We start from the raw sequence: 27,682 nt of genomic DNA on the forward strand, positions 1-27,682 counted from the left end.
GCATAAAAGTGGCACCGATACCGGCTCTTTGCAACCCCCAAGAAGCCTATTAGTATATCCACAAATCTGGAGTGTCTAAGACACCAAATATCTGATAGCAGGCGAACAACTGTGATCCATTTTCTCTTCCAGAGAGGCTGAAGCCCTATTTCAGTAGAACAAAGGGAAACGGTTAGCCAAGTACTACCTCCCAAAAGGCGCCTTGCGGGTCCAAGTGTTGCCTCATTACATGCAGAAGAAAATTAATTGAGTAGAAATATTTAATGGCAAAGTGGTATAAATATAGAATCGTGCAATGCAATGGGATAACGACCCCATGAAAGTTCTCTAATTTGATGTCAGCTATGATCTGTAAGGGGCGAGAGGAGAGTTTCCCTCCTTTAAAATCAATGTCATTCGTATGGATGAAGGATGATGTGTGTGTGTGTGTGTATGTGTGTGTGTGTATGTATGTGTGTGTGTGTGTGTGTGTGTGTGTGTGTGTGTGTGTGTGTGTGTGGGGGGGGTCATAGGACCAAAGAGCAGAGAGAGAAAGACCACGGCTGTCTGATTTGGTGTAAGTGACGGTTCAGGAAGATTCCTGAGCAAGTTCACCGAACCTTGATCACTAATACCTTTAACTAGGGTATTAGACTCAAAGAGGCTTTTCTGACATTGGCGGCTTTTAGAAAATATCACTGATCCACATCAGCCATCTCACATCAGACTTAAAGCTTTTGAGAAAAGAATTTTATGACAAACAAGTCTGAAATAATCATAGATTTTTTGCGTGCAGGGGGAGTGAATTACCCCGGCTGTAATCGTTCAGTTGTCAAAGGAGGGACGCGTCAAAGTCGTCCCAGCCTGAGAGTCCGAGAGAATAATGTCAGGGCTGTGAGGCTATAATAAAACTCAAAGTCTATGTCACTTTTAAAGGGGCAGTGTCTCGACGCAGCCACTCGTGAACACATGCTCTGCCAAGCGGTGACATCACACCTCAGTTGTTGCCATGGGCACCCGTGCTGCCCTTAGATAAGTGCTGGCCTCTCTCTTGGGGTTGCTGAACCAAGTGACAACTCTGTCACATGTCTGGGCTGCAAGACCGATGTCCCTCAGTCCCAGAAGCTCTGCAGCAGCAGAACAGAACAGAACAGAGAGTTCAAACCATGTTTTCATGCAAGTATTGATTAGCAGCCTATTTTATATTGTTTATATATATTCATGAGGCCACTATGTACTCCGAGACTAAGAGCTGGTGCCAAAGTGCACGCTGAATTAAAGTTTCATTTGGTGCCGAATGACAAGAAGAGATGATAATAAGAGACAGCAAATGGAGTCTGCAGAAGTGGAATCCACAATTATTCACTGTGATGACACAGCTGACAATGCTGGTAATTAAATTAAATACTGTTTTAATAAGATACAATAGTGTATTTATAAGATTATCTGCGCCAGCGCTTTAGCATCACAGAGACGCTTTACCTTGTTTATTCTCTGGTCATCCTAGTCTCATTTAATTAGTGGGAGACTCTTTGTTGAGTCTGCATCATTATTATGATTGATAAAGCCCCATTGAACCAGTAAGACTGGCATTTTACAACGTCTTTATCCTATTTGAATCATAAGCCTTTTAATCCAGCTCTTTACACACACTCAAGCACACACATACCTTCATTCGTGTAAATACTTAATTATTGTGTGTTTTATGATAATATGGTTTTACAAATTAAATGCAGCTGTCTTTGTCGGCTGTGCACACAGAAACCACAGTGTTATTTATTTACTGAGCCACCATTTATTTGTTTATTTTTGTTATCTATTAACGCATTCATTTCCTTATATGGCAGAAACAGCTATCAGGGTGGGGGAAGGATGTGGTTACAAGGACCTTGTGAGGGACCTGTGTTAGATAAAAACTCTTATAATAATAATAATAATAATAATAATAATAATAATAACAATAATAATAATAAAGGTATTAAAGGTACCAAATGATCATTTTCATAGCATTCGCAAAACCAGCATTACAAAGTAATTTACAGCAAAAACATAAAACCCAAAAATACACAAAACATTTTTCAATAACCAGGCAAGTATATGGGAAAAAAGGAATACAAATTTAAAAAAATAGATGATTACTTATTACTATGATTATACTTTACATCAAGAATAAATGGAAGTGTAACTCGATATTGAAATATTATTTTAATCTAGCTCTGTGTCATGTGGCCTTTATGTTCAGGTGAACGGTGTTTGGCCAGTCTCTGTGGTAGAAGTCCCCGTGCCAACGGAGCATCGGAGATCCACTGAAATACGCAGAATGATACGAAATGCATTGTTTCATGTCATCACGTTCTCCCCAAACTTTCAGCAAATCACTGAAGCTCTGTTCTGGGTAAAATATCTTTTTAAGAACAAAACTAAACCTAAAATTTAAAGGAGAAATCATAAGAAAGCCTTTAGATGAAGATGAGATGTAGCAAGATGGAGTCCCGCAGCAGAGAAGCCCTAACCACAAACGCTCGGCCCCCTGTCAGTCTTTAAGCGTCAGAAGGGAACAGTCAGCAGGCTCCTGCGCACTGGTTGGTTAGGGGACAGCAGTTAAGATATATACCCTGAGGCCAGACCATGTAGGGCTTAAAGTAATCAGTCATTTCATATTGGTCATAAAACTTGGAGTAATGTGTTCACTTTTCTTGAGTTCGGTTCGGAGTCACAATTTGGAGTCTATGAATTGATTTCTAAAGTCTGAGCTCATGCACTGTGACGCTTTATTAAAACATTGTCATGAAAAGGTATCCCTTAATAAAAGGAGTTTAATATGGTAAAAAAAATGTATGTGAAATCATAAAAATCCAATTCAATTAAAATCATAAAAATCCAATTCAATTCTTAACTCACGGTCCTCTTCCTATATGCCAGAGAGGGCAATATTTTATCAAACTATTTCCAAGGTCAAAGATGAATCTTCACATTCAATCAAATTGATATTCAATGAAATAACGCCTAACTCCATTGTCAGGCATTACATGAAAGAAAACATATTACACATGTTAAACTAAAGCCACAGAATCATTCATCGGGACCACAAAACGATCTTTCGAATAGTGAAATTATCTTGATGCTCTTCAAAGATGATTGAGATGATGACCCCACCCTACGCATATATCACCATAACAAATCCAATATAAGTGAATAAATGATGACAGTGAAGGTACATACATGCAATATGAACATAGAATTATGAGGAATATTTATGGCAGGAGCTCACCGATGTCAGACATTTCAGGGACTCTGGCCATGTACGGGTCCTTGGTGAATCGAGGCTCGTTGTCATTGATGTCGTGGATCTTGATAATGAACTCGGACTGACCCTCCAGCGCCTCATTGGTGAAGCGGTTGACGGCTTTGGCGTGGAGGATGTAGTAGGCCTTCTCCTCCCTGTCCAGCCTCTTGGTGGCGTGGATGTCCCCCGAGTTCTCGTCTATCTTGAAGAGGGACCCCGCTCCCTCCCCTGTTAGCACGTACCTCACGCTCCCATCTCCTCGATCTGAATCTGAGTGAAGCTGTGGAGAGAGAGAGAGAGAGAAAAAAAAAAAAGATAATGTTGACCACGGCAGCACCACAACAACCATTTCTAGCGATAATTTGTTGCGTTTTTATTTTAACACATTTCCACTTTGCAGCTCTCTGTCTTTAATTGTCATAGCGCAAGAGTGATTCTCACTGCGGTTTATGGAAGCTTTCACATTTGTTTACTGTAATTTGCCCTCATGAACACCAAGTGTCAGCAAGCTCTTTCCATGGAAACATCTCCTAGTTGGCAGGAGCAGAAATAGCCAGAGTGAACACAAACTTCATCTACTAAGTCCAAGAACAAAGAGAAACATTACAGTGTGGCCTGCACTGTTTGATTGAAAGGTGATCTAAGAAGTGCAGAGCAAGAAAAAAAAAAATCATCCCAGTAATAAACACTTTGTACCAAGGATGTCAACCAAATCAAATTTCAAAGTAGAATCACAAGTATTTCTGATACACTGCACATATCAGTGATCTGACCAATCTGGGCCTTGGCAAAGAAACACTGACAGCTTTGATAAGTGCGTTTGGTGTTATTAAACAGATTCATATCATCTTTAGTAAACTGTCATCGCATCAGCCTGGTACACATTCGTGGCTTCACCTCATCTCTGTGAAATTCACATCCTGCCAAGAAGAAAACACAGAGCCGGAGCGTTTAAAACATTGCATTTTCTGCCACTGTTACATGCAGGTTGTCATCACGCTTTTTACCGCAGGGCCATGGTGGCATTTTCACAGTGCTGTAAAACAGAACACCAGTGGGGTCCAAGTCTGTGAAGTACCAGTATGAGTACGCGCACGTCCGCCGCCTGCCAATCCCTGATGGATCGGCAACATGACCAACATACCAGAGGACCACCAGAGTACACTTTTCTGTGGCGCTTCTCATTATTATTTGCTCTCTCCCTCTCTATCTCCTGTTTAATTTTTTTCTGCAAGAACAGCAGCTTAGCATGCGCTGACATTTTAATTCCACCACCAAATCCCCCCAACATATTTATCACTGAGAACTCATCAAAAGCTTGTCCAGTCGTTTCCCCTCCCACTGCTTCCCTGCCTACTTCCCTTTCCCCTCTTTAATAACCAAGGACATGGTAATAATTGCGGGGGGAGGTAAAGGGCAAAACGAGGGCACATGTTTGCAAAGTACAAACCCCGGCAAACGCCATCTGAATGTTTCCCCCGATAAGTGGGCAGCAGTATGTGATTCCACAGTCTGTTGTTGACGCCTCCTTAACCTGCGTGAGCCGGCACGTTTGATTTTGACAGTTTTGAATGCGTATTTTACTCCGAGCAGGAGTTGTTGTTGTGACTACGAGCGTTCTTGGCTCTGCCGGTGGACAGACTGAGGGGGGATATTGTGCGTTGCAGCTGGGTCACGTGGGAGCACATTGCAAAGTCTCCCTTCTCATCATATATTAAAAAGCTTTTCATCCCCAGGTGCTCAGAAGCTTTACTAATTCATGCTGTTTTATCAGGGCAAAGCTGGCACATGCGAGACGAACAGCTTTGTGGATTAGCATCTTTAACACTATTTTGTTCGCCTGCTTCAATGCTGGTAAAAAAAAAAGAAGAAATGACTGTTTTCATTCCTCTCTCTGTCTGTCTAACCAAGCCAGACGAGTGTGTTGCAGAATTCTAGCGTCTTCGGATTAGGATCTAGAGTGGAGTGCTGTTTCATTAACTCACTTGAATTCTGGTCAAAACAAATCTTCTTCTTTTTTTCCCCTTATTCTTTCTGTCTAACCAAGCCAAGAGAATATCCTGCAGAATTCTATTTGTTTTCTATTCTGCTTTACAGTATGTGCTTCCAAATAGAGACTCAGTTGGCTGAAAACAATCCACTTCAACATTATTATCTTTCTCCCGCTGTTATAGCTTCAATGTCCTTTTCTATGATTGTCTATCAAGCCGGCTATCTCTGCCGGCACGACAATTCAGTTAATAACGGTTGAGTCCTCTCCTTTCGGCTGAGATGTGAGATAGACAGTGTGACATATGCTGTGTCGACTGTCATTTCTATGGAAACAGACAGATCTTGTGGTTCTGAAGAGTCCCTCCTCACCCCCCTGAAGGATATTATAAGACAGCTCAGAGTATCGAACTCCAGCTCCCGCTGCAGTGACCCCTGCCCTCCCAGTTGCCCACCTTGCCGGCGAGGAGAATTTACTGCTGCCCTTCCACTCAAATTAAGAGAGGGGGGGGAAACTCCCCCGGAAATCAATGTGGCAGCCCAACGTGCATTCACAATGGCCCTTTGATCAATTTATATTGAAAATGCAATTAAACTGTCACAGGAGGAGAAAAAGAAGCCACATGTGGATTCAGTATGGTCACCAAGAAGCTCTGACACATCAATAACTAGCCTTTTCTCCTTTGCCCTCCTACGGTACCAAATCGTAAAAAAAGCAGAGAGCATGATGCTATGTCCATTAACACTGGGACTTCTGGTCTTTTTGTGAAGAGGACATTGTCAAAGGAAAATAAATCTCATTTCATTCTGTCTATAATAGTAATCCTTTTCACAACACCGCTCCCTTGTCTGTCCAGTAAAAATTTGGGGTCTCTTATCCCTATGTTCCCCCATCCTATGTTCCCTTTTTCCCTAAAAGGGCCCTATGTTCCCCAGTTGCATAAGCTTCTGTCTTCGCAGATTTAATTCAGCATTTTGTTAGGGTTATGGTTAGTGTGAAGGGTGAGGGTCAGGGTTAGGGTCTACATAAGCCTATCAGCCGGGGAATTCGGCACTTATTGTGGAAAAAATAACAAGGGAACATAGGACCTGGGGAACATGGGTACGCTCCTATATTTGGCTACAGCCGATTAGCTTAGCATAGCATTTTTTTTACAATTCAGTTTTCATATGCATGAAACAAATATACGTCTTAATCAGTGACAAGCTAACAGGTAGCTTGTGATAGCTTCAGTTTTATTGCACAGACATGAGAGTGATATCAATCTTCTCATCTAACCCTCAGAAAGAAAGCAAGTGAGCGTGTTTCCAAGAATTCCAAACTATTCCTCATTTGAAACAAGTGAAACAGTCTGCAGTTGTAATGACAAACTATTTCAAAGTGTGTGCAACAGAAAGCGACTAATAATCTTCTAAAAACCCGTGTCTTGAGTCTCAAACGATCGAGGAACGCTGCTGCACTAAAGTCAAGAAAAATGGAACTTGATTACAGAGAAAGAGAGAATCCTTGAAACAAGCTGATTTGCAAACAGGTTAGAATACTCTCACAGGAAAAACAAGGCTTTAAGACAAAAATGACTAGAAAAGATTTATTATCAGTGATTTAGCTGTGAAATAAACTATTGAGCATTTACTTTAACCATTATATCATCAATGACATGCTATATATTTCAAAACCTTCCACTTAATTAGCCCTCAGTACAGAGCGATACTATAATATTTCTTATGGTTGGTATTTTTTTCCACGGTAGAAGATATGTATTTCCATTCCTATGTGCTTCATCTTCCAGTTTGAAGTGGGCTGAGAAGTGAAGTGGTACTCATCAGACATCTGCGTGAGAACTTAGAAGCAGGCCGTCTTTGTTTGTGAAATTAATCAGCTTCAAGTGTCGCAAATGTTAGTGCAGACTCGATCTGGCTGCCATTTGTACTTCACTCGAGTTAGGCCAAAAAGATGGCACTGGAAATGGGCTGCTTAGGGCAATTAGCCAGTTAGCCTTTAAGGCCTTGTGTCCTGGCCTGTCGAGAACTGGCTGCTTTATGTAGCCAGATGGTAGCCTCAGACTGTGCACAAAAATAGCCTTTCAAATGTCTGTTGATGTGTAAACTTGAGATATGTGGTCAGGGCTGCAGAGACTTAAAGGTGAAATGTCGGTTAACATATACAGTATTTCTCTTGTGTACATGTGACATCTTTTTTGTTCTGTGTTCTGTGCACATTTTCCAGCATGTTATCTTTTAATTACAGGCAATTCTCAGTTTGTATTCGCTTTTGCTGCAGGGCTTAGCCGAGGTCATGTCCTCATTGTTGGTTTTGGGAATATGGAGGATTTAAACAACCTGAGTAGCTGTTTACACTGTACAATTACACATAAACTATACATGGTGTCTTTTTTAAGGGTATTCTGTTTTTTTAAAAGACTCAGTGTCTAATGTATGTCTTCTGTCTGTCTTTTCTTTTTTTTTTAAACTGTTTTTTAACTTTTTTTTTTTTAATTTCAGGTAGTTTCAAGTATTTTTCTAAATCAAGTTGAATTTCTCCCTTTATTCTAAAGATATGGACCCTAGTTTTATCTTTGCAGTGCATGCATGAAAATGAATAAACAAATAGATTGAAATGAAATAAGGCTTTAAATGCTTTTAAACGATTAGACCATCATTTAGGCTGATAAAAAAATACAAAAAATATGATTGAATGGTTAAATAACATCTTGGCTGCAGCCCTGCTTTCTGTAATATCTATTTCCCTCTTTTTTGAATGAAACTTGGCCAACGTAGTACTTGATTTCAGAGACAAAGCCTGAATCTTTGATGATACAAAACCAATTTATAGCACCCTGACAAAACCAACGGGTGTTTCAAACAGTAGTAGGCAAGTGATAGCATGGTAACAATTGCGAGGTGCAGTGGTAATGTGGGCGTATCTCGCTCAGACATCGCTTCACCCCTGCAAGATTGTCAGACAGATGTTTGCCGGGTCTCTACGCTGCATGACCTCATCACACTCTTTCCTCCGCCGCTCACACTGTGAAGGAGGAGAGCATAATTGAAGTCACCCCCTCTCAGCACACAAGCGGGAACTTATCGCCTAATCAACAAACACTGCCAATGTGTGCTCCAGGTCGCCGCTGGGGACCACAGGGGTTGCCATGGCGCGGTACAGCCAGGCCTGTGCCATATTGCAAACTCCTCGCCTCTTTGCCAAGGTGAGCAGCTGGTAATGGGGGGAGCATGAACACAGACCTACACCCCCCCCCCCCCCCCCCCCAAACAAACAAACACACAAATCCCTGCACCTTTCCACTCCACTGCCACAAGACGTTGAGTCCTTCCCCCAGGTCGCCTCGACCGCTGAGTCATGCAGGACTGGGGAAGAACATTACGTCTGTATTCATCTGCCTTTTTCCTTTCCTCTGATTTCCAGCCCATTACTGGAGGCTAGTGTTTGCGTGCACGCTGGTGTGTTTGTTCACATACAGAGAACATTGCTCACTTGCTAGCGACTGTGTTGAGGAGTCTACCCAGCAGACCCAGAACCACTGGGGCCTATCAGGGGCTGTAAATACTTTATGAGATATGATAGTACAGCACAAACACTCCTAAACCACAGGCCATTAACCATTTTCAGTGGATACGTGCCCTTTGGTAAAGCAAGAAATAATGAAATAAACAAACATTCTCTTCCCCCAGTGACAGCCAGGGCCCTCCGAGGCCTGTATGCAGCTCGCCTGCTAATGAGAGGCAGTGTACGATTCTCCTCCTGCAGGAAAAGAAAAATCATTGGCCAATATAGCAAGATTAGCAGCCAACCAGCTTCACAACAAGAGACTGCCAGAGTCTCCTGTTCCCCTTCATCTTGATCGCTTCCCTTAATTCCTTCCTGTTCCAACTGCTTTTGTTACGCTTGTTCAGGAAAGATTAAACTTTCCTTTGTTAGCACTTCGCAACTCGATAAAGCCGTTGTAAAAGAGGAAGAGGGAAAAAAGCAACTGGGGGAGATTGAGTTTACCAAATAACTGGAGACAGGATGTTGTAATTCAAGTATAGTTTCATCATTCTATATTTTACTGAGTGTCAAGAGCTGCTCCCTTGTTTATAATAACCTGCCATTGTGTTATTTCCAATTCATTTTTTCCCACTGATAACAAAAGTGGTTTTGTTCCATGCTGTGTTCTCTGGTTGCCATGATGTCACTTTACGATGACAAAAGCCTTCCCTTTTGTGTTTCTGCTCGTTGTTTTTTTTCTTCAGACCCACCACATTGTGAGCACAAGGCCTCCACCTGAGGATACAGATGCAGTTGCTTTCTAAGTTGAGCCACGTGTTCAACTCAAAAGCTATTCATTCTTTTTAGGGCCTCATTCATTGCATGTACTTTATCAAGCAATTAACAAACAGTAATTGCAATCAGATACAATCTCCATACTGCAATCCTGTGTGACAACTGGCTAGTGAGCTCACAATGAGGAGAAGTGGCCAGCTGCATGTACTCGCGGGGGAAGCAACAAGCGCTCAGTCATGATTAAGTGTGGCGCTCGAAGGTTGATGCCTTAATGGCGTCTTCAGGAGAAGGGCTCTTAGGCCTCAGCCTCTGGCTCTCTAAGTGTATACCACACTCAGATAATCCATTCTTCTTTTGCTATTAGTCTTTTTACAAGCTAAAAGGACGAGTGGCACATCAATCACCACTCTCTGAAGACAAAGTGGTTTGATCATGCTCGGTACTTTACTTCAGATCTTCAGTCACTCTTTTTTTTTTGTTCTTGTCAACTTTTTTTGTTCTCGTATTTGCTTGCCTCACACCATACGGAGTGTTGTAATCCTTTTAGGCCAGGGCTGAAAGTCAACCCTCACTGGGAGGACGTATGTTGCAGAATCTCATTTGGTTGGATGACTCTATCCTCCGTGGACACACGATAGGAATGCAAAGCACTAGCCCCATTCAGCTCCTTTCACAAAACCGCCTTTCTTCCTCCACAGTCGTCCTGACCTTGCCACGAAGCTTCACAATCTCCTCAATTACAGTAGGTTGGAAGCGGAGACTGCTATCTTGACTTCCACTCCGCTGCATGTAAAGCAAGCATTATTTGGCCCGTCATCTTGTACATCCACCCAATGTAATCCGGGTCGACACTGTGTTTTCATTTTGTTGAACAAATAATACCTTTTGGAGGAAGTCATATTTCACTGTAGGGCAAGACAGCCGCTTTAGGACGGCTTGATGTGACTGGGATGGACATCGTGCAAGCTGCCACAGAGCTGACAGTGAGCACAAAATATATTGGACAGTCAACAGCAAACAAAGCCCGAGGATGGATGGATGGAAGTCCAATATGTGAGCATTAGCCAATCGGAGTATCATGTCATGTCGACTCTCCGATGATGGGATGATTCTCGTATTCCCAGAGATAGAATGATACACTCATATACAGGATGTCATTTATTTAGAATCATCTCAAATTGAGCAAATATTTTCCCTCTGAGTCTTTAGAGGCTGATTACGCTACCTCTGTTATGTTGTTAAGAAAGAGCTATTGCTGTGTGACTGCAATATGCAAATAAAGCAATTTCAAATTTGCATTCATTTGGATTATTGCATGGGGAGGAAAAAAAAAAAAAAACAGACCGACAGAACTGTGTCTTCATAAATATGCATTGACAGTGCATTATATTTTTAGAAGAACAAAATTTGCAAATTTTCAAATGTTGGTATGGAAAAGTTCAAGTTGAGTCCCAAACCCAGAAAGATAAAGAATCAAAAGCCATGAAGGAAAAGACACAAAATGAGAGAGAGAGAGAGAGAGAGAGAGAGAGAGAGAGAGAGAGAGAGAGAGAGAGAGAGAGAAGACAGAGAGAGAGAGAGAGAGAGAGAGAGAGAGAGAGAGAGAGAGAGAGAGAGAGAGAGACTGACAGACAGAGGGACAGAGAGTAAGAGAGAGAAAGACTGAAGATGTGATGCATAGTTCAAAGTTATTTGTGTGATGGACGTTGTGGCTTTGTCACAACGCTGTAATATCTTCACTTCTTAGAGATCACTTATCATCTTGACAGCATATCAAGTATCCCATGGATTTCTAATGATGAAGTGTGAGTGTGTGCTCCCTTAAAAGACACAAGTCCATCTGAAAACAGCGTGGTTGGATGGGTCAGGGGGAAAAAAAAGAAAACATTTCTACAAGAGCGATATTAGTTAAAGGGGACACAGATTCAAATACAAGTCAAAACCACAGACTATAAAAAATGGACGTTGCCTCTCCTTTGAGGCCCGTTCTCTCTACTTGATCCAATCATATTCGCCTCAGGGAGCCGCCATCTTGTCAAAATTTGACTCCGCCTCATTTGCTCTTACCAAAAAAGGGAGATACGTCCATTAGCACCACCGCCTGGGAGCAAGGCTAAAAGAGCATGTTACTAGATAAACGGCAGTGGGAGTCAATGTTGAGATTGTTATCCGGGACTGGGAGGGAACAGGAGTCATTTTTTTAAATTTCCTGTGTCCCTAGTCGAGATTACTGCGGCTCTGTGAGTCAAATGCAGGCAGCATTTATGATCTATGATTTAAACTGATATTCAGCACTGTACCATGCCCATAGACTGTAAAACACCGACCCTCACGGCCCGAATCCTCCCGCTGCTCCAGGTTAACATCTAGTGTATGTGCCATCAAAGCAGGCTGTGCAAGTGCGGCTATTTTATTAGCATAACAAAGCTAACCCATTGTGTTCCTAAACCAACTGTTTGTACAGTCGATCGAAGAGCAAACCATCTTGTCTCTAAGGAAACACCACCACACGAATGACCAAAGTCCAGGTCAAGATGACGGAGTTAGCATGCTAATCCTGACAACTAGCCTCCGAGGAGAAGTCAGGTCCAGCGGCTAGCTGTCACTCAAGAGGCCACGCCCCCACTTCTTCATACACTTTAACCTCCAATAAAATAAAAACTAGCCTGCTACAAAAAAATTCACCCTCCTCAGTGTTGTCATGGAGATACGACTTAAACATACAGACTAGAATGTTTTTTTTGTCTCAGGTCTTAAATAGGTTTAATTATGCTGTGAAAAAGCCTGTTTATCATAGGGTTCCATGAGAAACTGCTCTATTATGCAAACTACTCCTACTGGACAATCAGAGAACTGCAGTTTTTCACACTTCTGTATTGGATCAACCAGGAAGTCACTGTGGTGGGGGCTTGGATAAAACCTGCTGAACATAGGGGAATTAAAAAATGATTCTGCTAATCTGTCTGATTCTTTATAGATTCCCATATGAATTCATTTTCTGTGTGGAAATAAAGTGGGCCTACACAGGTTTTTAGTGTCAACACAACCCTTTTATCTTGAACATACTATACTGTAGAGGCAAGAAATGATTTGTGGGCCTGCAAAGTTGCCCAGGAGGAAATACGTGCAATGCATTGAATTATATGAATTTAAAACTGCCTCTCTGGCTGAGAACTTTAAGCCCTGTAGATGAAATGAAAGAACGTTTGTAGCTTTCTTTTTTATTTAGGTTTTTTAGGTTATGCAAAGACAAAAAACCCGGCTCAGTCTGTCTGTTTGGCGCTTATGTCATTATAACGCCACGCTCTGGACTGTTTCTCCCTCTCCGCTGTGACTCCTTCTTGTTTCCAGCAGCATAGACGCATTAGTTTGACGTAATGCAATGGCCAAATGTCATAAAAACATAAAAAAAGGAATTGATACTCCCATCCCTAGTCACTAATCTATTAAAGCAAGAATATATTACTTTATTTGTCTGTGTTTGTATGTGATCGGTCATGATTAAGTGTTTGTTAGTAATAGTCTTAACCAAGTAATGGTACCGATACCAAAACTTTTTTTTTCTTAGGAGAAATATAAGCTTTTTTTTTTCTACAAAAGAAGCCAAATTTCTCAAATGTTCAGTGTTGCCTTAAGCAGCTCTGCTTAATAAAATAATATCTGAATCAGGAAGCATTGTGATCAAAGACCAAGACTACACATGTGACCAGACTGACATTTGAGCTTTGATAATTATTAGACTATACTGCAGCCACTTAAAGACAATAACAAAATGTATTATTATTGTGGGCTTTTTTTATATTGTGTCATCTGTGATCGCCTCATGAAGCTGCTGTTTGCTCATTGGTACAACACAGCTTGCATGTAACCGTGTGTGTTCATCGCTGCTTTAGAGAGTATTATCTACAGCTGATGTGGCCGTGTGCTCCTCTGACTGTCTGCTCAAGAAATAAAACGGAGAAAGCATGCTCTTTAAATACCTTTCCGACATACTGCATGTCAGTCCCGGTGTACTCCTCCAACAAAAAGAACTGGTTCCACATCCATCCTCGTTTGGAGCGCCTGAGCGGCACTCCATTGGCGTCTTGTCCCGTCAGCCCAATGGACCCCCTTCGTCCCCCTGTAGTCCTTCGCAGGGCCCTGAGCCCGTACACCGGAGAGCTGAGGTGGGCCATGGCCCACAGCATCATCAGTACGCAAACTTTCCTTCCATCCATGGCCACACAACAACAACCTTTTGTCTTCTCCCCCCTCAGCGGTCTGTGTCCAGTGGTCAGAGTATCGGATCAGTCCACATGCTGTAATCTAGTGAAGTAGGAAAGGCTTCCTCAGACTCACATGGGGCGGGCAAACAGCACCTGGAAAATTTACAGAGGAAAACAAAGTGTCAATACTGGGAGGGGAGGCAGCGATTTGTTACTGCACAAGCTCTCGTTTTGTCTCATAACCTGTAGTCAAGACCGACTCAGGCTTTCTGAAGATGTGCTGCTGTTAAAATTGAGTCAAGACCAAGAACAGACAGGGAGTGAAAAAAAATATGCTTGAGACGTCTTCCCAAATATGCGCTCCAAGTGTTTTAAAAAAAAAAAAATCAATAGAGATAAAGATCTATAAAATCATGAAAATTAAATGAAAACCACCGTGAAGCAACACTGCAGACAGGGAACCAAACAAAAAACTGAAATGCGAATGTGGTCAACAAAATGAATTGACCTAGTTTAATGACACAAAGTTAATTTGACTCTTAAATCCATTTATTTTCCTGTACCATTTCCACACATTTTCTCTCTCAAATTTTGCAGTTGTAGAGTTTCCACTTGCTTTAGAGAGGGAACTAAAGACGCTGCAGTGCACTGGTGGAGGTGACCCTTGACATGTGGCAATCACTTGATAAATCCCTGCCTTGAGTGAAAATGATGCCAAAATTAAAGAGAAATGCAGAAATTATTTCATAGAAACGGTTAATTAAGATGCAATTACTAAATTACACACTTGAGGCAGAAGATTTTAAGCAATCAAGTCCAAGTGAAAACAAAAAGCTGGAAAGCATATTTGAAATCTTCAACACAGTATTTTCCTTTTCTGCTGCAGCATCTACACCAGCCATTCATGTGCACCCACACACATACTACATGTTGACTGTCAGCCATCTGATTGACGGGCGGGCTAAGTGCTGCATAACCTGATAAATATCAGATTAGGAATATTACACAACTTGGCTTACATCTTGTACGGCATGTGTGGAGCAACTTTATCTGCATTAAGCTCCTGAATCAACATCTAATAGAGTGGGGCAGTCCATTCTATCTTTCTAAACATCTGCTTCGGCACACTTTGTTATCAGACCCAGCAGAATATCAATTGAGACCCTGGGCAATGTCAAACCCAGTTTATTACCTTAAGATCAATGTAAAGATACGGAACAAAATGACTGTTTGCAAACCACAAAGAAGGGCCCTGACATGGGCAGCAGAATTTCTCCGCTCCCCGTCTCTCAATCATTTCTCCCACCCATCTCCTTTTCTTTTTCTCCGCTGTCCTCCGAAGGCCAGTGCAAGAACACACTGGCAAATGTGTGATGGGAATGGAATAAGAGGAAGAGAACAGGACGGAGGTGGAGGAGAAGGAGGTGTAGGAAGAAAAAGAAAGAAGGCCATGTATTCTGCTTTTGTTCTCATTATTCCTCCCCGGTTGAGTGATATCCAGGCGGCCAGTGTTCCTCGTCTGGGGTTTGGTAGGAGGGTTATCAGTGGGTCCTCTGGGAAGCGTCTGCAACGTTCCTCCGTATCGCACATTCTCAGAAGGCGGTTTGAGGGGGATGAGGCGGGAGGGTGCAGTCTAGCCCCAATGTATGGTAAGTCTGGTAGGCTCTCCTCACATAGTGTGTTGGGGAATGGGAAAACGATGTCTCTGGCCATGAATTAAGTACCTTGACCTGCATGCAGAAGTGAAGCCACACTGACTGAAGGGAGTGAGGGAACTGGAGCGAGAGAAGAGCAGTGAGAGGAAAGGTGCTGGCTAAGCGAAGCAGTCCCCGTCAGTACCACAGCTCTCTTGGATACCAGCACCTTAGATAAGTATCTGAAAATCTGATACCACAGAAATAAAGAAAACCCATCATGCAATGTCAAAGAACAACCGCTGAGTCTTATACAAACAGATGTCTCACCACATCAACTGGGACAGCTTTTTAGCAACTTGTGTACAGGGGTTTTGATGTCGTCTGGGTATCTTTGTTGGCTCGATAAGCAAAATATAGTAGCTGCATATTTCACTCTTGTACCAGTCTGTCAAGCTGATGGTGGTGAAGAAGGATTCGGTTCAAAACATAATGGAGAGTAAGATACAGTTGAATATTTTCTGCTAGTTGGCTCCCTTTGTTCCACATTGCAGGGGTTCACAAGACAGTTTCACCATCTTTTTTGCTTTCACTCCCACACGCCCATCACAAACAGTTAAACATTGTGTAAAGATGCTTGTGAACTGTGTTTTTTTTATTATCAATGCTGCGGTGTACTGCACCTCACCTTGTCACAGTTTATACTGTGCATAGAGTAACTGATGAAAAGAAGAAGGTTTCACAGTGAGCTGCAGTATAGAGACAGTAGCTGCTAGCATTCAAGTTAGTGCATTAGCTAACTTTTAATTTGTGTATATTATTTTTAGGGCTGCAACCAAGTGGCAACCTCCAGGGCTGAAATATGAAGACAACATGTAAGTGCCAAAAAATGCAATTCCTTAAATGGCCACTTGAGGCTGGGCTTAAAAAGCGAGTCAATCCCCATGGACCCCCATGTCAAAATGACCAACTTATAAAATAAATAAATTAAATAGATAAACATGTTTACAAACTAGTACAAAAAAACGGGTTGGTCTAATTTTCCAGGTCATGGCAACTGTAAATGGACTTGTACTTATATAGCGTCTTTCTAGTCTTCTGACTACTCAAAGCTTTCACACTACTTGTCACATTCACCCATTCACACAGACATTCACACAGATGGCAGTGGACACCTACATACCATCTAATCTAACCATTTACACCACATTTAACACACTGCAGCACAGGGAGCAATTCAGGGTTCAGTGTCTTGCCCTGCCCATGAGCTGGGGATCGGACCGCCAATCTCTCAAATGGAGGATGGCCCGCTCTTCCTTTGAGCCACAGCCGCCTTTGACACGCTTCATCTCCAGCAACGCTCCACCTCTTTGTCAGCCATGCCAAGATGGCAATGACCAGAACCACTGGCAGCCAGCGGACACTATTTTATACAATTTATTGCTGCAAATAATGTTTTTATTGTGTTGTTTTGTCTGTCATTTTACAATTATACAGACAGTAAATTCTTTGCATTTGAGAAGCTGGAATTTCAATCGATCAATTTTAGCAATTTTTGATTATTAAATTATTACATTACATTATTTAATTCTTAGCTGATAAACTTGGCCTTTCAAAAGTCTTTTTGTGGTTCCACAGCTGATGACCTCTCGATGTAATGCTGGAGTTGAATTTCAACAGTTTACAACACACTTTCTTAAAGTTTTTTGAAATCAGATGTAGTTACCGTGACAACACTAAGGGGCAAATGGGGAGAGAGGGAGTGAAGGAGAAGTAGAAACGTCCTGTCAGAGCAGCGTCAGCAGTCAGGCTGGGAGACTGGCCCATCCATTACGCTACCTGTCTCCCAGTGGCAGCCAAGGCATGCCCTGCTTTCCCCTTATGAGGCAAATTGCGGCTGGTTGAAGCTGAGGGTTAGGTCCCCTCTTTCTCTTTTCCCTCATGCGTTGCAGTTTATAGCCCACTCCCACCCTCCCCCTCCTGCCTCCCCATCCCCCTGCTGCTGCTTACTTTGCTTGCATAGGCCTGAGCTGATATGCATTATCGCTTGGCTTTTCGCTGAAAGCCAGTCACTTTGCATGTGTCCTCTGCCTGGCTCAGCGCGGGGAGGGGAAAAAAAGACTCCCGGGTCAGCAGTGCGTGTGTTGATGGAGGCAGGTGAAAGTGAGATGGACTGTCAGGCTTCTTAATAACGCCCGTAGAGAAATAGTCTCTCTACTTTCTCTAAGCCACAACTCTCATGGCAGAAGCTCTGTTTCCAATCCAAATTTGCTACATGACTGCATGCTTTACCACCACCCCCACCCCCCCTTCAGTATTTCCCTTTTTATTTTCATCCCCCAACTCCCAGTGCACTCGACTTTATGAATTTACTTAATTGACGCTGGTGAGGAGCATGTGGGACTTTAAGCTATTGATTTGCTGTAGGCTTCAGCATAGTTGGAAATACCAGCCAGTCTCATGGGTGGACTCATGAAGCTTTCTACCTCGGGTCCCCCAGCACTGAGAAGTCGGCCTTTTCAATAGATTTCTTCATAATGTCACTGTGGAAAGCTAATGCTCTCACTGTATGGAGGGCTCGGCCATCCCTAAGGGGCGCTCACCCCTTGACCACATTTGTCATGCCCTGGAAGCCATATTGTATAGCTCCCTGCCCTGATAATTCTCTTGACAAGGGACCACAACCAGGAATAAGTCAGCTAAAGCTTTATTTTGCGACGTCAAAAAATGTCACAGCAGGTTAAGAATGCTGTGCTGCCACACGTAGCCCAGTGGCTATGACAAAATGCCTGCCTCTTTTTATTTGTACTCTACGAGAGTTGAGTTGAAAGAAAGACTGAATTTAGACTTAAAGAGAATTATAATTTCTCATGACTTGGATCTTAGCCATAATACTGCTCTTTGCTTCAATTGGCACCAAGTTAATGACTGATTAATAATGACAATAGCAGCATTGCTTAGAAGAAGTCTGATGAAACAATCAGACACGTTTGAAACTAATCCCTATATTTTAGAAACACTACACTTGAAAAGAACAATAGTCTGTAGTAAACATCCATCACAGACTGAATCCTGTTCATCTTTGACCTGCCATACTTGCCGCTGTTGGGGCACACAGCTTTATTACTGATTACTATCAACATTTCAGCTTCGCTCTCTTTTGGTTTTACCTTCAAATAAACCGCCTGCTTTTTGTCCCATTAGACTACAGTGGCAATAGCAGCAATATCACTGTGTTTCCAAATTTCAGCGGTTAACATGAGTATGCAAGGCAAGTTTATTTACAGAGCACATTTCAGCAACAAGGCAATCCAAAGTGCTTTACGTAAAACACCAAAAACACACAACAAAAGGACAACAATTAAGAGCCAAGACACTAGAAAATAAAAAACAAGCTAAGAAGAGAATGATAAAGTTACAGTTCAAGAAATGAATAATTGTTTGATTTTAAAAAAGGCAGAGGCTAACAGAAAAGTATTCAGTCTTGATTTAAAAGAACTGAGGAAGCAGTTTTCTAGGAGTTTATGTGGTGCATACAAACTAAACACTGCTTCTCCGAGTTTAGTTTAGGACTCTGGGGACAGATAGCAGACTTGTCCCAGATGACCTGAGAGATCTGGATGATAATGTAGCAGAAGATCTGAAATAGATTTTGGGCCTAAAATATTCAGTGCTTTATAAACCAGCAGTAGTATTTTTTAATTCTTTGACAGATAGGAAGCCAGTGTAAAGTCCTCAGATTTGTTTGGAATCAGCTGCAGTTGTCTAATTGATTTTTTAAGAGATACCTGTTAAGACACTGTTATTATGGGTGCATGTCCCCCCGAATTTCTTAAAAACATGAATTTTGATATTCATCCACATCAATGAATCATGCATAAAGTAGTCCCATAGACTGGGAGAAAAGGAAGATGGTGAGAAGAACTGGGGGTAAGTAGACATAATACGCCCTTAAAGACCCTTAAAATGATGATTTACGCAAATAACAGTTAAGTAAGCAGTGATAAAAAAAAATAAAAACTTTTGTGTCCCAACCAATCCTGACATTGGATCTGCACCCCTGACTTTTACAGTCGTTAAGAAGAAGAATTGACAAATTGAAATTGCAAATGACTTCTGTCTTTAGGTCCTTTACTTGTTGATATATTTTTAAGCTGATGGTAATTGTATTAACATGGCTGTTAAAATTTAGGTCAGATTCCTTGACTTCACAAAGATTTCTGGCTTGGTTCTCTGCTTGTGAACATTGCCAACTATACCGACTTTTAAACCTTCCTCCTATTTTTAAATGCAATTTTGTCTTTGTCCAGTTAAAGTCATAATCCGTCAGATTTGAGATAGTTTGTTTATGGCAGCCACTTTGACAGTAAGATGTACGTGCAGGTGAGCCTGTTCTTTCAGAGCCTCCATTTTGTCACATTCATGGTCACTATGTGTGCGAAATTTTTCCCTCATTCAATCACTCACTCTTCACTGTTTATTAAATAGTGCACTATAAAGGGAATGATCAAACGAGATTTCAGACACTACACTGGAATTTTCCAACAAATCGTTGTGTCAGTAGATGTGCCGGATATATGTGTGATGGAAGCGGGTGCATCCAGCATCATGTAAACAAACGGAGCTGTAAACTCATTTTCAATCTGTTTATCATACAAACCTGCACTCAGGAGGACGGTAAAATGTTGTATTGATGTTGCTTGTTTATTTCAGTATTACATCCCGAATAAATTGTTGAAATTTCGATGGTGTCAAAGTGTGGTTCTGTTAACAACGGTTGTGTGTCCTGATTGCCAGCTCTAATAGCCCATGGTTAACTTATTTCACGAGCGAGTAACAGCAGTCAACCCGTGAGGAACGGTTGTTCGTAACAGTTGTTCGTAACGGTAACTGCAGTATGCTATCTGGCTACCGTTAGCACGTCTTCTTCAGCTTCTTCTTCTCCTCCAGTAAAACACAACCACATTGCATTGTGGTATGGGGAGTACAATGTATTTTATATCATATGTACACTCAAATTAGCTGTGCATTGTGGGTATTTTATAGTGGATTATATAGTGAATAACCTTAACCACAGAGAATTCGACCACCACTACAAAACGGCGTACACACTATATAATGCACTACTTCTATGATAGGGAATGATTTGGAACACAGCTTATGTGTGTTCACACTTTTTTTTTGCTCTTTTTAAACTTTATTGATACACATTCACCTCTCTACATTAAGTCTGTCCCCTATATGTTACCCTCTTAAGTCCATACACACACACATGTTCCTATTACACTAGACACCGCTGTCAGCAGCATCACAAACATGGCACCTTTTTGCATTAGAAAGGGAATATCTCCACAGCAAACTCAGATCGTATTTCTCGATCTCGAAAGAGGCAACAAGCGCTTTGATTAGTGCTTCATCTGATCACCATTGTTTTAACTCTTTGATAGATAAGAACTTAAGACACAATTTGCTAGATAAACATCTTATGGAATTGTAACTTTAAAGAAAAAAAATTCTGGCACATCCAATCACTGATTTGTTCAATGCACTTACTCAGTGTTTGTACTGGACCATAGTTCTGCTCCCTGATAGGTAATGTAAATATATATGTAAAATATATATCGTCATAATTATTTGGTTGTACAATGTTACTAAAAACAATGGGAAAAAAACCCTAAAAACCCAAGTTCTGAGAAGAGACCATCTTCTGAAGGGATCGGGGCATAAAGTGGTGGGGGAATGGCCTGTTCCCTACTTTCTACCCCTATGCTCTTGCTCAGACTCGGCCTTCATTTTTATCTTAACTACAAACCTCTAAAGTTTCATAACTGCATCTTGCACGGTTGTAATGCTATCGCCAAATCGGACCAGAGGCATAAAGTGTGATCCGTAAGTGACCCCTTCCTCACTTCATACCCTCCTACTCATTTCACCCTTCCTCAGACCTCAGCCTTCTTTGAACTCGGCTTTCATTTTAATCTCAGCTACACACCTGTAAAGCTTCATGACTGCGTCTTGCACAGTTATCGGGCCAAGGGTGGACTATACTCTCCTACTTTGTGTGCCCTTGCTCTAATCACACCCAATCAGCCGTCATTTTGACTGAATTTTGCAAAGTTGAGAAACATAATTGCAACGAAATCTGGCTGCAGACTGAGACATATTAACACCTATCAAAATACTAAAAACTGTGGTAGTCCTCACTACAGAAGTGTTCTCCAGGAGCAAATTTTGTTATGACGACACACACACGCACACACACACACACACACACACACACACACACAAACAGACTCACTGGTATTGTGAAAATGATACCAGCATTGGTGTCATAGCTGGTAATAAAGCTGCATTTTCCTGTAAAAAACGCACTGTGTGACTATGACAGAGAAACTGCCAAAGAAAGAATGAATGTGTTCTCGCTCGAGCCTTCTTCCTCGAACGCCTGTCGCTGGAGGTGATTTTTGAAAAAAAAAGGAGCCATAGGTCTCATCTTTCCCTGTTCGCTTTCTCAGAGAGCACCATCGTCATAATGAAGGTGTGTAATAGAACATGACACCATAATTATATTCTCCCAGTTAAGAGGCAGTGTTTACAACAAGCACAAGGCTGCCTTTATTTTCTCCCTCCTTAAACACACTCACTCTCTCTTTCTCTCGCTCTCTCGCCTGCCCCGTCTTCGCTTCATATCATGTGCCATTTAATTGCATTAAAAAAAATGCTTGATGAAAAAATGAAAAAAGTAAATTGCTTTAAATTGCCTGTCACAGATTGTGTGGAGTCCCCATAGAGCAATAAGACTTGTGCATTGTGTTGGGTGTTGGGTAAGCAAGATTAATGTGTCTACTGCCCATTTTCGAATGCCCCGTGATTCTACGCTCAAAGAATTGCTTGGGATAACATTCTGAATCAGGACAATTAGCTATTAAATGTATCTATTGGTTTTATTGAACACAGGACCATGAGGATAGAGACGGGGACACCGAGACTCACACAAATGCATTTGTCAATACATATTGGATCTGGACAGCTAATGGCCTTTCCAGTGCACATGTGCTGTTACACATAATAGGCCTGGGTGGCATTTTAGCCTAATCTAGACTCGGGAGAGACCTCATAGAGGCCTTCTCCTCTTCTTCTGCCTCTTCCACCTTCTCTTCCTGTTTGTCTTTTTCTTTTCCCTAACGAGGGATATGAGCGACACAGCAAAGCACCCTATTGCGCCCGTTGAGCCAAAGACTTCCACATCAACCCAGAAAGAGCCCCGGGGGTGCAATTAAAAGTGAGAAAGGAGAATGTCAGCCAGGGGGACGAGCAAGGGAGAAGAGATGGGGTGAGGGTGGAAGAGGGGAGAGGAGAGGAGGAGGAGGGTTGGGCACTGGTGCCACAGGTAACATGGTCATGTTACAATCCACAGAGGAGCCCCTTAAAGGCTGCTAATGTGTGGAGGTGTGGGCAGCAGGTTGTTTCACCATCTCTGCTCTCTTTGGCCTCCTTGCTACTTCTTCCTCCCTCCTCCCTTCTCCCTCCTCCCTCCTCCCTCCTCCTGACCTCATCTCAGGCTCAGTTTGTTAAGAAGAGCCTGCCTCGGAGTAGGTGTCATTCACAATCCATGTTATGCTGCTCGCTGGAGAAATCTACAGCTAAATCCCAAGTGTGATTTGGAAAAAAAATTGTAGGCTAGACCCATGTCTGGGGCTCTCCATCTGTCTTATTGCCCAGGTGGGTTAGTGGTTCACAACAGAGTTCCCATCGGCAAATTATCAAAAAGGTGGCTAGCTGAGTGAACTTTTGCTCTCCAAATGTGTAAAAACAAGCCTTGTGTGTCCCTCGTTTGAGCAGCAAAATGGATCCAGATGTGAAACAAACAAAAAAGAACCCTGTCAATATATATTGATCCTTTGTTTATCTGAGAAACAGCGTCTAGACACAATGCAGCATTGTCATGAAAATAACTTTACCCCACTGACATAAAGAAAAGCACGCCTCACTGATTAAGGCAAGGAAATTGATCACTAAAAAGGAGATTTCAGACAGATGGGGCGTATTACCACAAAGGAAAATAAAAACTCTTTACGGATTGGGGAGGGCAAAGTCATCATCATAAAATGTAGGAGCATAAACATGTGAAAATCCCCAGTCAAATTGGAATGCAAAGCTGAAACGAAATTCCTCACTGAATGTCAGCACTGTAGTGCAAAACACCAGAGTCCTCTAGCCAAAATTAGGATTCAACCTACAACACTGGAAGAGCACCGAGATTTAGTTAACACTTCTCTAAATCCTCTTTCTGTTTCTAAATATCAAATTAAGTTTCACTCCGAGATGTGTTGCAAACATTTTAACCTATTCTGAAAAATGTCTTTTAAAGGATGTTTATCTGCAAACTAACAAACGTATCTGAGGAATCACTGAAAAATAAACATAAGGGACAAAAGGTTCTGGTACATGGTTCATCAATTTCCTTATCATACATGACATGCAACGATGTGAGACTGTGCCTTTGACTGAATGACAGTAATCCAAACAAATTATCTCATCCTATCCCTGTCAGAGGCAGCGGGATGTTCCCCCAGCATTCATCCCAGTGCACCACTCCAGAGCTCACTGCAAACACATTACCATGCTCCGCTGCCCAAATGCCTACCAAATAACCCATATAAATCATACAATCTGGGCCAAGTCAATGAGAGCCCCCCTATTTTCCATGTTTTCTAGTTATTTCCACCGTGCCATCATTCAGCCGAGCTTGCATCACTCAGTCCGATTCTCTCACAGCCGTTGTCTGAGTGGCCCAGTTTAGAAGCCACCGAGGGCTCCTGAAGTAACCCTGCCTCTAGTGCACTTGATTTTATGTCTCCACAGTCTGGACTAAATTGTGGGTTGCCAGCTTTCCACACAGTGCTCTGTTTTTCTTTCTCCCTGTTGTCACGGACAAAAACAAAGATGGGATTCTATGAACTTGCACCAGTGTTTATGGCTGTTTACCAGCGAGCGACACAGCAGTTGAAAAGGACCCTCTCAGCACATTATTTTAAAGGCTCCCTCTCCTCTGAAGTCACTCCAGATCCTCTCTTTATTAGGGCAACATCATTCTGTTCCAAATCTAGTGCAAAAAAATAATGGACTTTCAGCCATTATGCAGTTTTGAACTGTGTCATCATAAACAACAGAGACTGGCTCACTTTTTAGCGTGTAGTTTCTGATTCCACTTCTCAGAATTAATTGACTAAATGGGAGCTTAAAGTCATTATCTCCTCTCGCCAGTTCTCCAATCCCGCGCTAGGGGCTAATAAATGGAGGTTTGATTCTGCTAAATGTCCTCTCGCAATGATTAATAATGCCTAGTACCCTGGTGGCAAACAGATGTGGTCATCCTTGTGCCTCGGTGGCAGAACAAATGGGCACGAGACGTCCTAGTACATAAAGAGCAAAGAAATAATAGCTTAATGACATTCATCCGGTGACACGTTAGCAGATGAGACACCCTCCGTTGTTTGCTTTCCTGTGTGTGCACCAGAGCATATGTTTTAGTCACCAGCAGCCGTGTGGTCTAACCCAGCCTTCTACTCAGGGACTGACAATGGCAGAGGGGGGAGGGATGGGAGGATGGGGGAGGCTCAATGGAGGGGTCTGGCGGCTTCCTGCTTTTCCCACTACAGCCTTTGTGGTAATACACTGGTGGTTATGGGAGCCTCCGTCTCTATGCAAATCAGTGTTTGCTTCCCAAGTGTTTGTGTGTGCAATGTGCGGCGAAGCACAAGACTGTTTTTCTGTACATTTAGCCTTCAACAGTTGGGAGCAAAAGGCCGGAGCTGCATCGCATTCACATTAAATCTGCTAATTAAAATCTCTTACTTCTAAATCAATAACGTTTGTTTACCTCTTAATAATAATATTGCCCTAGCAGGATATTAGATCACACCACAGCCGTTGTTTTTAAATGAATGGTGCGTCTCTGGAAGCAGGTACATTGATTGGACTACACACAAAGGTCAAACTTGGCGCAGTGAATTGAAAATCAGTGAAGGAGCTGTGTTCCCACGTTTGTCTCTGCCTCCCCGTCGTGACAATTACACGAGAAGGAACGACGTGGAAGCACATTTCCATTCAGGCGTATATCGACTGTAACAGTGGGTCAGCAGCGAGACAGCTACAAACACAATTGTCACACAAGACTAAATAATACATGGAGCTAAAACAAAGACATCACACACCTAAAATATGGCCCTAATAAAAAGGACAAAACATGTCTCCCCCTCGACTTAGAGTAATGACCTTTCCTAAAAGCCCACCGTAAAATAACACACAACAGCTAGGAGCACCTGTTTTTACATTATTAATCCTGGAGGCTTCACATACACACACATACACACAAACACACACTCAAAAGCTACTGATACTATGGCTTTGGACTGTTCTTAAATTGGACAAAATTCTCTTAAACTGCACCCAACTAAAACCACTGAGGCATTGGAGTGTTAAGAAAGCCACTTGTCACAGGCAGGACTTGTGCAGGGGTATCAGCTCAGCCTTGGGATAAAAAACAAATGAAAATAAGATGCATTGTATGAACACCATTTAAGAATAAGCCACACAATTTGTGATTGCATCTGAGTTCATATGCCTTGTATAAAATATATATTTCATTATCAATGAAATGGACATATTTGCTGGCTTTTCATTTGTTGCCGTACATTTTTTAATGGATCCTGCAGAATTGTTGCCGAGAGTCTTTCCGGACGCTTCTCCAACCAATCACGTCAAAAGGGATTCAGGCTTCCTCTGAGATGAACAACCGACGGCCGTGATCTTCCGTTACCTTAACTGTGACTCGTGCTTATTTACCTCAGCTATGTTTCCCTGCGGAGAGCGACCTCATCATTGAAATGAGCGCTGTGATGGGTTGTTTTATTTTATTGCCGCTCATGGGAACAGACAACTCTAATGAACAAAGAAGCCTGAGTGATCCAAGTTAGCGTTTGATTCCCACGCACTGCTAAGACACACGATTCAATACGCTGGCATGCCAGTGGAGCACCCCTTGAACTTTGCTGTACACACATCTTTAATCACACTCACCTTTCCTCGTGGCTGGTGTGACTTCCAGCCTATTTGTAATTACCAAGCTCCTCAGGGGGGTTGGCTGAACAACAGGCCCGGCCATAGGTCACAGAGAGACACTGTAGCTGGCCATATGGGCTCCGGGCCCAGGGGCGGAGAGTGGGTAGATGTCGGCGTTGGCACCAGCCAGTAACCAGAATGGTCGGAGCAGGAGATTGAATTATTTGGAGGAAGGAGACAGCCTTATCGAGCAGCTTCCACATTGCACTGACGTTTTCACCCCAGTTTCTATTTCCCATTTCACACCTGGCCTATTGCCAGATAGAATATGTGCAGCCACCTCGTTTTACCCTGAGATTCAAAATCACCAGCCACCAGTCAAAAGAGGGTATAGCGTGTTATCTATCACCACCTTACCACCCGCGGCACCCTCCTCTCTATCCCCGAACCCTCTCATGTCTCTTCCTTCTTCCCCTGTTGTCAACAGCGCAGCAACAGAATGGTGTTATTACAGATAAACAATCAATACTGCATTAACGTGTCCACGGAGGCTACCTGGAGTTAAACAGGCAGACAAGAAAAATAATTCAACCCAATGTCATGGGCGGACTTGAAGCAACTAATCTTGCTCATGAACCATATATATATATATTGAAAATTCAGACCACTTTCTTTCATTATCCGCAGCCATCATTTCTTTGTGATTGAGGTCGCCAGATACATTTCTTTTCCTTCCTCTCCTCACTGGTCACAGAATGAAACCCCACTGCATTAAAGAAGTAATACCCCACTTTATAGCAAAGGTGACCATGGATATTGGAGAGCAGAGACCCATACGATCGATTTGGAGCGAGGAATGGAAATTTTAACATGATTCCCAGCCAGGCATTTTAACTTGGGAGTATTGGACCCTGTCATTTGATGACTGCTTCCAATCCGACTTACTACTCCATTTAAAAAAATTTTTTTTTGGATGACGACTTTATTTAAGAAAGGGCAGTGAGAGAGGTGAGCCCCTGCTGCCCCGTTGATGGCTGTGTGGTCCTCTTCCTCTTCGCAAAGCTTGTATGCAACAAATTTGCATCTACATTCCTGGTGCTGCCATTGAAAAAAAGAAAGCTTTTTGTTCAGAACCTCTGTGAAAACGTGAAAACAAAGGCGTTCTTATGAGGAGGCCCGACAAATAGTCCCTGCCTCTCCCTCTCTCAGACTGGAATTAAATACTCCTCATTCCATCCTCATT

At 42.3% G+C, this 27,682-nt stretch overlaps 1 protein-coding gene across 1 annotated transcript in view; it reads right to left on the reverse strand.

Moving 5' to 3' along the window:
- Positions 1–27,682, reverse strand: part of LOC310963344 (cadherin-6-like) — a 71,741-nt gene that overhangs the window by 35,078 nt on the left and 8,981 nt on the right. Inside the window, exons 2-3 of the mRNA XM_083936093.1 lie at positions 13,517–13,894; positions 3,251–3,545 (exon numbers count right to left, since the gene is read on the reverse strand). Coding sequence (XP_083792219.1) covers positions 3,251–3,545; positions 13,517–13,753 — 532 coding nt within the window. The 5' untranslated portion in view covers positions 13,754–13,894. The remainder of the gene's footprint in view (positions 1–3,250; positions 3,546–13,516; positions 13,895–27,682) is intronic.

Source organism: Echiichthys vipera (genome assembly GCF_963691815.1).
Source record: "Echiichthys vipera genome assembly, chromosome: 21".
In the NCBI taxonomy this organism is placed as follows: Eukaryota; Metazoa; Chordata; class Actinopteri; order Perciformes; family Trachinidae; genus Echiichthys; species Echiichthys vipera.